The sequence below is a fragment of the Branchiostoma floridae genome, chromosome 11 (genome assembly GCF_000003815.2).
Source record: "Branchiostoma floridae strain S238N-H82 chromosome 11, Bfl_VNyyK, whole genome shotgun sequence".
NCBI classification, from domain to species: domain Eukaryota; kingdom Metazoa; phylum Chordata; class Leptocardii; order Amphioxiformes; family Branchiostomatidae; genus Branchiostoma; species Branchiostoma floridae.
In genome coordinates this window covers 6,691,542-6,703,553 of record NC_049989.1, presented here as the reverse complement: position 1 = coordinate 6,703,553, position 12,012 = coordinate 6,691,542, and the positions used below count along the sequence as shown (strand labels likewise).

General features: G+C 39.7%; 1 protein-coding gene across 2 annotated transcripts; it reads left to right on the top strand.

The window, feature by feature from the left end:
• Positions 1–3,455: 3,455 nt before the first annotated feature.
• LOC118425805 (retinol dehydrogenase 13-like) lies at positions 3,456–11,271 on the top strand. Of its 2 annotated transcripts, none has more exons than XM_035834897.1 (6): positions 3,456–3,956; positions 4,445–4,687; positions 8,320–8,607; positions 8,927–9,035; positions 9,489–9,572; positions 10,090–11,271. In XM_035834897.1, the coding sequence occupies exons 1-6, from the start codon at positions 3,917–3,919 to the stop codon at positions 10,193–10,195; spliced, it is 870 nt and encodes a 289-aa protein (XP_035690790.1). In that variant the 5' UTR covers positions 3,456–3,916; the 3' UTR covers positions 10,196–11,271. The 2 variants fall into 2 exon arrangements, with proteins under 2 accessions (XP_035690790.1, XP_035690789.1); XM_035834896.1 differs by lacking the exons at positions 3,456–3,956; positions 4,445–4,687 and adding exons at positions 6,751–6,956; positions 7,457–7,699.
• Positions 11,272–12,012: the final 741 nt, after the last annotated feature.

Genomic DNA, 12,012 nt, shown 5'->3' with positions numbered 1-12,012 from the left:
AATTTGAATGACACACTTATAGACAGCGCCCAAATAACTGTATATAACAAACTAATACCGAAAAACGTATTCAGGAGACAAACTGTGTCAATTTGAATGACACACTTACATAATAGCGCCGTAAGAACTGTATATAGCTAACTAATAGCAAAATACGTGTTCAGGAGACAAACTGTGTCAATTTTAATGACACACTTATATAATGGCGCCGTAAGAACTGTATATAGCTAACTTAAAGCGGAATATTAATGCGTGTTCAGAAGTCAAACTGTGTCAATATGCATGAATGACACACTTACATAATAGCGCGGTTCAGGCAGCGCTTTTCTGCAAGTTTGTCAGACAAGTTCTAAGGTCCCATCTTACGAACTAAATTATAGTATATATATGACTTTAGATGCGGTTATTTCATATCAATTAACAACTGATTACTGGAGTTTGGACCATGGTAGGGTTTAAAGTAACTGAAATACTAACTTGTTCAAGTAAACTGTCAAATCTGGTACTGCGCTGTCTGCGCTGAAAACTGTGTCAATCATATGACACACTTTTGAAACGCATAATAACTATCTTATGACGGAAAACTCGCTCTGCCGAAAACTTTTTCAATCGAATGATTATACGATTTAGGCATATCTATTCAGTTTGCTAGTTTGTCACATTAATTGACACAATAGTTTATAACAGAAAACTTTGTCAGGAGGACGGCTTTGCGATTAATAACCGAGTGTTAAACAGTATAAAACTGCCTCATGACGGAAACTTTGGTGGACAACTGTCACTGATAGTATGGCACACTAGTGCGATGATTAAAGAGTATTAAACTGATGAAAGACTTGGTCGGTACGACAACTGTGTCAATTAACAAGTTTTTTAAAACTTATTAAAATTTCACAAAACGGAAAACCCTCACGGTCAGGACGACAACTGTATCAAATGACAGAAAACCTTGTCAGGAGGACAACTGTTATTTCATATGACACACTATGAAACACGATGTGAAATCAGTGTAAAATTGTCTTGATGGCGGACGACTTTTTCAGGAGGGAAATTGTGTGAATTTGTCTGACACCTTTGTAAGCGATGTTTGAACCGTGTCTTAAAAATAGAAAACGTTTTTCCGGGGGACAACTGTGTCAATCTATATCACCCACAATTAGAAATGCGCTGTTTAACGTGTGTAAAATTGATCACGGAAAAAGTTGGACAGTAAAGAATTTGTGTCAATTCATATGACACACTGATAAAAAGTGTACTTTGGGCTGTACCTAACAACTTTATTGCTGAAAACGTAGTCAAAAGCACAGCTGTGTCGATTTGTTTCGACACATTTGTAGAATAGCGCCGAACGTATAGTATACAAATGTATGACTAAATCTTAACGGCTAATGTGTTCAGGACACAAAACTGTGTCAATTTGTATGACACACCTAAAGAAAAGCGCTGTAAGAACTGCATATAACCATTTTACAACAGAAAACTTCGTTAGGAGGGAAACTGTGTCAATTCATATGACACACAAGTAAAGTAAAGCGATAATTAAATAGTATGATCATCCGATTGAAAAAGTTTTTGTTAGAGCAAGCTTTCGTCAAAATAAATTTACCTCGCTGTTCTATGAATGTGTCATTCACATAGACACATTTTGTATCCTAAACACGTTTTTTTTAATTGGTTAGCTATGTACTGTTTTTTACGGCGCTATAATGTGAGTATGTCATGCAAATTGACACAGTTTGTCCCCTGAACACGTTTTCCGCTATATACAGTTCTTACAGCACTTTTCTATAAATCTGTCATTCAAATTGACACAGGTAGTCTACTGAATACACTTTTCGCTTTAAGTTAGTTATATACTGTTTTAACGGCGCTATTCTGTAAGTGTGTCATTCAAATTGACACAGCTTGTCTCCTGAACACGTTTTTCGCTATTAGTTTGCTGTATAAAGTTCTTACAGCACTGTTCTATAATGTGTCATTCAAACTGACACAGTTTGTCTCTTGAACACGTTGCGCTGTTATTAAATATATATACATGTTGTAACAGTGCTTATTCTATAGGTGTGTCATTCAAATCGACACAGGTAGTCTTCTGAACTCACTTTATGCTTTAAGTTAGCTATATACAATTTTTTGGCGCTATTCTGTCGAGGCGCCACGCTCTTAGGAGCAAGCGGGTTGTGAGTGAGTGTGAGTGATTCTGTAAGTGTGTCATTAAAATTGACACAGTTTGTCTCTTGAGCACGCTTTCTGCTTTAAGCTAGCTACATGTATATACAGTTCTTACGGCGCTATTCTGCAAGTGTACCATTCAAATTGACACAGTTTATCCCCTGAACACGTTTTTCGCTATTAGTTTGCTATATACAGTTCTTACAGCTTTGTTCTATAATGTGTCATATTGACACAGGTAGTCTTCTGAACACGTTTTTTGCTTTAAGTTTGATATATACAGTTCTTACATACATCGCTGTTCAATAAATGTGTCATTCAATTGACACAGTTTGTCTCCTGAACGCTTTTTCCGCTATTAGTTTGCTATATACAGTTCTTATTGCGCTACCTGTAAGTGTGCAATTCAAATTGACACAGTTTGTCTCCTGAACGCTTTTTCCGCTATTAGTTTGCTATATACAGTTCTTATTGCGCTATCTGCAAGTGTGTCATTCAAATTGACACAGTTTGTCTTCTGAACACGTAACACTTCGCTATGAGTTTGCTATATACATTTCTTATTGCGCTACCTGTAAGTGTGTCATTCAAATTGACAAAGTATGTTTTCTGAACACTTTTTCCGCTATTAGTTTGCTATGTACATTTCTTATTGCGCTATCTGCAAGTGTGTCATTCAAATTGACACAGTTTGTCTCCTGAACACTTTTTCCGCTATTAGTTTGCTATATACAGTTCTTATTGCGCTATCTGCAAGTGTGCCATTCAAATTGACACAGTTTGTCTTCTGAACACGTTACACTTCGCTATGAGTTAGCTATGTACATTTCTTAGTGCGCTATCTGCAAGTGTGTCATTCAAATTGACACAGTTTGTCTTCTGAACACGTTTTGCGCTATTACATGTAGCTACATAACGTTATAGTTCTTACTGTTCTGTAAGTCTGTCATTCAAATTGACACAGTTTCTCTTCTGAACACGTTTTTCGCTATTAGTTACCTATATACGCTTAATGCAGCGCACACGGTCCTTTAGATGTGTCATTCAAATTGACACAGTTTGTCTTCTGAACACGTTTTCCGCTACAAGTTAGCTATATAACGTTACAATTCTTACGGCGCTATTTTTTGTGTCATTCAAATTGGCACAGTTTCTCTTCTGAACACGTTTTTCGCTATTAATTAGCTATATACTGTTCTAATCTTAGTTAATCCCTCAGTCAGGCGCGAGCAATGTATCTAATATCTTCAACAGTTATCAGTCAGATGCAAAAAACCTTCGTCGGTTAACGTTACCTACAGTTCACTTTACCCACGACGCAACCTATTGGAATAACACCTTACAGATCATAGTGCTGTCTTATACTTCAAAGACATTTCAATATTACTTCGTAACATGATAAAACGCTGACAGCACCATCAAAAGTACTTGTGTACACTACCGAGTGAGGTCCAGAGTGTCTGCCGCAACGGTATAGCGTGACCCGGAAACAGTTGAACCTCGCCCACTAAGCGGACACCCCGAAACCCCCATACGGTGCGTATTTCGGCTTGAAAACAATGGCGAAACCATAGGAAAAAGCCGTCGAAAATCGGTCAACTTTGACATCAAATATATACTTTCTCGTAAAAGTCCATCGCTTGAGATTCACAAGGCAGATAGAACAACTCGTGGGGATTACGAGGACACCTTTGACAGCCTGATTTAGCCCACCGCAATTTTTTAATCTTTTTTATACGTGACCATGTCAAGTGCCTCAAACGGGCGTCTAACAGTGATCACGGGTAGGCCATGGAAGCGGGGCGAGCCAAGGGGGAGGGGGGCGTTGTACTAGGACTAAATTTGCTTCACTTTGATCAAAATGTTTGACGTTCATATAAGCTGAGTTAGCTTTTCCAAGTGATCAATTTTTTTTAACAATGATCAAGTTCAAATTCACACAACACAGATATCAGAACGGATAGATCCTTCCTACCACGTACAGTCAGAGGCTAGAACTTGTTACCTCACGCGGCTGTTGAACCCGTCAATGGCCTCCGAACTTATCACCGAACACTTCAACTTGGGCTGGTGACGTCACCCTTTTCATTAAAAAATGACAGAATTATCAGCTGGTTGATAGCGGTCACTTCCAAAGGAAGAGAAGAGAAGGTCTTTACGACTCGTGCATAATAGGACAGAGGGAAAGGGGGGGGGGGAAGGGACGGGGTCGGTGAAAGCTAGTAATGACCTTATATACTGATATCCTTCAACTACTCACATATGCATATAGGTGCCAATGCAGGTATTGGCAGGGAGACGGCACTGGATCTCGCCCGTAGAGGCGGCCGGATCATCCTGGCCTGCCGGAGCCGAGAGCGAGCAGAGGAAGCCAGGCAGGACATCATCCGGCAGACAGACAACCAGAACGTCGTGTTCAGGAAACTGGACTTGGCCAGCCTCGAGTCCGTACGGCAGTTTGCGGAGGAGATGAAACGGGAAGAAGGGAGACTCGATATCCTGATCAACAATGCAGGTGGTTAAACTGTTTAGCATTTATATCAAACAACACAGACCTTACCCTTACTCACACTGTGTTGACACTATCTGGTACATTGGAAACTTTGTTGTGGAAATACACATATACAGTGAAGTAATGATCCGTCTGGAGAATCTGATGCGCATTGTAAGGAGGAGTGACTATAATGATGATAATATCAGGTGTATTTGCAGCCAGTAGGTACCCAATATTTGGGTAATGAGGCTGAGTTACGTGGTTGAGGCACCTCCTCCATCACCGGACCCCTCTTTTACGTCCTTTTCAAAAGATGACACAATAAATCAGCACACAGGATATGGTATAACTATAACAATATTAATTAAATACAGTGAGACATACAGAGATACCTACTGAGATGAAATATCATTATCAGCAAGTGAATAGATTTTAGAACTTTTCTCTACAAATTGTATTCTTTCATCTTGTGTTGTTCAGTACTTGTTTGCCAATATAGAATCTTTTCTGTCTGTTAAAGAAGGAAAACACCCCTTTTTCCTTGTATAGAAAAATTACAAAACTCAGGAAAATTCCCATGGGAACTATCTGAGAGCTGTGTGTATCAAATCATTATGTCACTGTATAAACTGCTTCTGTGCAGAATAATAATCCTGGATGCAATGAGATCCCCGTAGCTTCTCCACTGTTACTATACAAGCTAGTACTAGTTCAATGTAGAGTATTTGCCCTTGCACTGTGTACATGTAATGTTAACTCTTCACAAGGCTACAACAAGAAATACATGTTTTTCAGGCTGCCTTGTGCTGTATATATTATGAGATTATTGTGTTCATTGTTGAAATTGCTTGCAGGTTTATTGTCTGTGTGTTGTACATGTGTACCGTACCAGCTGAAATAGTATCATGTTAGGACGCATCGTTACATATAAGGCTGATATAGAATATTGTGGAATTATTATAGTAATTTGAATGTGTCAAATTGTACATTGCTGCGAACATAATGTTGTTAGTATACCCCACGGAGGTATTAACTGCGTGAATGTTGCTACTATACAGGTTACTAGTGGCTAGTATTTACTGATGAAACCTGATGCAAAAGTGCTGGGTTATTTTTGTATATTTTACGCCACTGTGAATAGTTGGCAGTGAGGAGGAACCCAAGGATTACATCTGTAAATGTTGGACCAATGCGTATGCACAAAGTCAAGACATTGCAAAAAGGCACATTCAGTCAATTAAAAAAAGCTTCATAATAGAACCAAAAGCATTTGTCATGTTTCTATTGATAGATTTACATTATGAATAATCATGGAAGTGGCTATACAAGTTCTTGTAAGTTCTGCAAAAGAAAATTGAAGTTATGTTGACACTCTTGCTTTGGGGTATCACACTGACATACAGTTTGGCAATCTCAAATCTCCACCATCACACCTTTGGGCCAATTGCTTCCTACAAGTCTGACTGGATGCTTCAAAGAAAGAGGAGCCAGCTGGTATTTGAAACGTCGTTTCCTATATGACATTGCCATAGAGACATCTCTCAATTCTATGCAGTTCAAAAGTGCCCCACAACGGCGAAAGATATTATTGCAGGCGCTTCCTTAAGCTTGCGTTACACGGTGCATTGAAAGCTCCACACAACGTTCCAAAATATTACTGCAGTTAGTACAAGTCGGTTGCAACACTAACACTGCAAATATCACATATTCTTGATCAAACGACCCTAGGGTCCACCGCTAATGGTTATTCTAATAAAGTTTCAAAGTTTCAAAGTTTCAACGTTATATCCTCGAGAAGAACAATAAAGGGAGTATGTAGTAATCTTTTTAAGAGAATGATAGAAGGGAGGTTTTAGCATCGTGTGGGGTTAGGTGGGTGTTTATTTATTCACAATAGAAGGCTAATGTTAACAACGTTAACGTTATCATAATCGTTGCGTCCTTCGACAACCACACGTGGCAGTGACGACCTCTGGCGATCTGTATAATGTTTGCAGCAGTATGGTCGCTTGCACTGTAATGATATTTTGAGCCGTTACGTGGCGCTTTTTATACGCCGCAAAAATATCAATGCCCTTGGACTATGTGAGTAATCAGGACATTGAGGTCAAAGGTTACAATAACATGGCAGACGACTTGCTGGGCAGAGTTTGGAGCAAGTGGTTCGTGATTCCGTCCGTGGCCGCAGCAGGACTGTGCGCCCTGCACTACGTGTACTACCTGCTGGTGCTGAGGGGCAGGTGGTGCCGCAGTACCGCTCGACTGGACGGCAAAACGGTGGTGATCACGGGTAGGCCATGGAAGCGGGGCGAGCCAAGGGGGAGGGGGGCGTTGTACTAGGACTAAATTTGCTTCACTTTGATCAAAATGTTTGACGTTCATATAAGCTGAGTTAGCTTTTCCAAGTGATCAATTTTTTTTAACAATGATCAAGTTCAAATTCACACAACACAGATATCAGAACGGATAGATCCTTCCTACCACGTAACGTTACAGTCAGAGACTGGATCTTGTTACCTCACGCGGATGTTGAACCCGTCAATGGCCTCCGAACTCATCACCGAACACTTCAACTTGGGCTGGTGACGTCACCCTTTTCATTAAAAAATGACAGAATTATCAGCTGGTTCATAGCGGTCACTTTCAAAGGAAGAGAAGAGAAGGTCTTTACGACTCGTGCATAATAAATTAATAGGACAGAGGGAAAGCAGGGGGGAAGGGGCAGGGTCGGTGAAAGCTAGTAGTGACCTTGTATACTGATATTCTTCAACTACTCACATATGCATATAGGTGCCAATGCAGGTATTGGCAGGGAGACGGCACTGGATCTCGCCCGTAGAGGCGGCCGGATCATCCTGGCCTGCCGCAGCCGGGAGCGAGCTGAGGAAGCCAGGCAGGACATCATCCGGCAGACCGACAACCAGAACGTCGTGTTCAGGAAACTCGACCTGGCCAGCCTCCAGTCCGTACGGCAGTTTGCGGAGGAGATGAAACGAGAAGAAGGGAGGCTCGATATCCTGATCAACAATGCAGGTGGTTAAACTGTTTAGCATTTATATCAAACAACACAGACCTTACCCTTACTCACACTGTGTTGACACTCGTCCAATCCCACAGAGAAAATAGCACCCCTGTACTAGTATCTGGTACATTGGAAACTTTGTTGTGGAAATACACATATACAGTGAAGTAATGATCCATCTGGAGAATCTGATGTGCATTGTAAGGAGGAGTGACTATAATGATGATAATATCAGGTGTATTTGCAGCCAGTAGGTACCCAATATTTGGGTAATGAGGCTGAGTTACGTGGTTGAGGCACCTCCTCCATCACAGGGCCCCCCTTTTACGTCCTTTCCAAAAGATGACACAATAAATCAACACACAGGATATGGTATAACAATATTAATTGAATACAGCGAGACATACAGAGATACCTACTGAGATGAAATATCCTTATCTTAATCAGCAAGTGAATAGATTTTAGAACTTTTCTCTACAAATTGTATTCTTTCATCTTGTGTTGTTCAGTACTTGTTTGCCAATATAGAGTCTTTTCTGTCTGTAGACCATTTTACTGACCTGATAGAAAAAAGGGGTTTCTTTTCCCAAATGTTGACTTGAATGAGAGTTGTTGTATCTGTCCGCTGTAGGCCTGTGCTGGCACTCTGATGAGAAGACTGCAGAAGGGTTTGACCTACAGTTTGGAGTGAACCATTTTGGCCACTTCCTCCTCACCAACCTACTACTGGACCTACTGAAGAAGTCTGCCCCCTCCCGTATTCTAGTGGTCTCTTCCATGATGCACATATATGGGAAGCTGGACTTCACGCCGACCAATGAAAACGGTGATAGATACCCGAACCTGAAATCATACTGGCCGAGCAAGCTGGCCAACATCCTATTCGCAAAAGAGTTGGCCAGAAGACTGGAAGGCACGGGTATGTTGGTCTGTTTTAAAAATACCTAACTTAAAGGGATTTTAGGAAACGTGTGATCAAAAATGTCTGAGATATGTTTGGGTAGAGCATACAAAGATGTAAGCTCAAATATCATATTGATTGAAGTGCTAACAGACTTATCTTTGTACCTGCTTGGGTAGAGCATTGGTTAGGTTGCTTGAGGATATTTTACTTACCTTTGTACCTGCTTGTAGAGTGTTGCTTAGGTTGCTTGGGAATATGTTGGGTAGAGCTTACAAAAATGTAAGCTCAAATATCATATTGAAGTTCTTACAGACTTACCTTTGTACCTGCACAGGCGTGACAGTGAACTCACTCCACCCTGGAGTTATCTACACAGACCTGTGGGACAGCATCAAGGCAGACCATGGGTTTGTCTGGGGAACAATTATGAAGGGATTCTGCTGGTTAGTCTCCACACACTCTCACTGAAATTGACAGTAATAATTTACTGTTCTACTTATCATAATTGAACAATTTTATAAGATTTGACAAGGAAAACCCTCACCATGAATTTTCAGTTGATCTCGTTGACCTTCATCAGATGTCTGATTCACTGTGATAATGTTCTGGAAGTCAGAAGTGATGTCAGGTCAGGAGCGACATCTGCTAATCATGTCAACAAGCAATAAGCTGCAGTAGTTACCTTTCTTGTTTTTGATGACAAATTGCCTCTCTACTAAAATGATGTTTTGGATACCGGCAAAATGAATACTAGTAGTTGACAAGTTTCTCTGGTGATTATACCAGTGCTAGTTTGGTTCCAAGGACTGGGATGAGTAAAAATCTAAATAAACCAGCATATTTCCTGGTGGGGTTTGTATATCCAAGGACGTTATATCTGACATGTTCCCCTGCAGGGTACTGATGAAGAGTGCACGTGAGGGAGCCCAGACCACCATCCACTGTGCTGTGGAGGAAACTTTACACAATGTCACGGGCAGGTTAGTGTTTTCTCAGCTATGCCTTCCAAACATACACTTCAGTTGTCCACATGTAACGCTAGTTCACCTTTATCTGCTGGGTAACCTATATCCGTTGTTTTTCAAAACAGTGTATTTAGGCACATCAAGTCGACGGGTTGTAGTTTTAAACTGCATTTTAAACTTTATGTACTGAAAATATTGAAATTGCAAACCAATATTTGTCAACATGATATCCCCAAATACCCTGTTTTTTAAAGGCACGGATATAGGTTACCCAACTGATAAAGGTGAACTAGCGTTACATGTAGGAAGAACTTAAAATGTTTAGTCATTTTAACCAGATTTCAGTCAAATAAATTTTCTAAGAGAAACAATTGCGGTACGACAATTTTATACTCAACTCTTTCAAGAGAACTGAAGATAAATTGTAAGATTTACTTCATATATCAACTTACTTTCTCATTTTGCTATTGAATCTAACAAAACATGTATAAGACCTCTTGTCACCTCTGTGAAATCTTTGTCCCCCTACCAGGTATTTTGCAGACTGCAGCATAGCAGAGGAGTCTGAAGATGCAAAGGATGATGGTCTGGCCAAGAAGTTGTGGGAAGTTAGCGCAGAGGTGACAGGATTGGAGTAGACTCTGAACTACTGCAGTGATCTAAATTTTGACAGGATTTTTGTACTGCAAGTTTGAAAACTGACACAGCAAGCTCAAACAGACCGCTCTCTCTGGGATGAGACCACTGACTGATTCCACTTATATTAATTACTCACTCATGATCACTTTCCGGTTTATCGTCTGTTGTTCCCGTCTCATGAATGTTAAACATTCTGAATGGACTCCAGGAAGAATAGAGTTTACGAGAAAATTGTAAAGTCTAATGGAGATCTGAATAAACAAACAAACAAACATGAATGTAAAACATGCTTGCAATTGCTCATATACATAAATGTTATGGCATAATATCAAACCACCAGGAGATGAAGGTCTTCCCTATTGTTATCAATCCTTCCATGATCATCGTACTGATCTTTCTGGGCCACTTAGCTTCCTTTACACCTTGGACCATGATGATCATCAACAAAGTTGATGTATGGCCAGGTAACAGCCTAGCTGTTTGTGGATGGACTAGATCAAATCAATATATTGTTTTAGAGAAAAGACAACAAAATATGTTTGGAAGTTAGACATTATACATTATGTTTAAATTAAAGACAAGAAGTTGTTTTCCCTTCCAGATGATAACTTCTCTGAAACAGAACTAGAGTTACTTGACCTAAATGATAACAAGTTGTAAGACTGACAATGCTTCTCATTGTTTTGTTTTGTTTTTAGTCTAGAAAAAAAAGAGGATAGACAATGGAAATCTAAGAAACAGTGAGGTCCACCAACATGGTTGGCAGCTCTTTTGCCACATTCTCCGTATGCTACTGAACTGACTGACGTACACTGATTTGGTTATCGATGGCATTGTATACTGTATTTTATCTGTCTATCTAAGAACTAAGAACAGTCAGTTTTATTATCATTAAGAAACAATGCCTGAACCTGTTGTGGCCTGACCCATGCCAGTTTTGCAAAAGTGAATATGTAGATTTAGATAGTGGACACTGTAATATCTGTAGTTACCAGATCCCCACATCCTATAGGCAGTCAGTCTGTTCATTTTGTATATCATACCGATAATGTGAAATAAACTGAAAGTTCACATGTTTCCAGTGTATTGTGTATGTTTGTGTGTGATAGTAAAGACCTTGGTCAGTATTGAAGTGATAGGAAAGGACATATGAACCAATTATAAAGCTATGGTTGGAACGTTATTTAAACCGAAATGTGACAAAAGTGACAGACAGGCGCTGTGTTCAACTATTTGTTCTAGCTCTTCTGATAAAGCATGTCTAGAATTAGAAACCCTATAGCTAGGTCATAGGAGCCCATTGCGTTTCTCAGACACCATGGAATTAGCAAATCTCCATGCTACAGAACAGCTTGAATTCATCATATCAGCCAAAAACAATATATGTCTACACACGGCTGTTTTAAAGAATTGAACAGCACCTAAAATAATTGAGTCATGGCTATATGTAGCAAAAATTTTACTTGTGGTTTATGACACATCCTGAAAAACAGAAATCTGCACATCATTTTGATATTGCAATTCCACAAAATTACACCAATAACGTTGCGTGCACATCATAATACACATGAATGAAGTACATGTGACATTACCTGAAAAATTATAGCTACAGGTCAAACTTTCAATCATAAATTATGATAATAACAACCAGTCACTGTCTCAATAGACTCAGCTATCAGTATCTGTCGCATAACAAAACGCTATAATCGTTATCTTCATTTTGCTTTATTTAATAGAACATTTTTTAGGATGAGTTACATTCAAACATGGTCTCTGCATCATACAGTTTGGGTAAAGGCTCTCCTGGTCTTTTTAC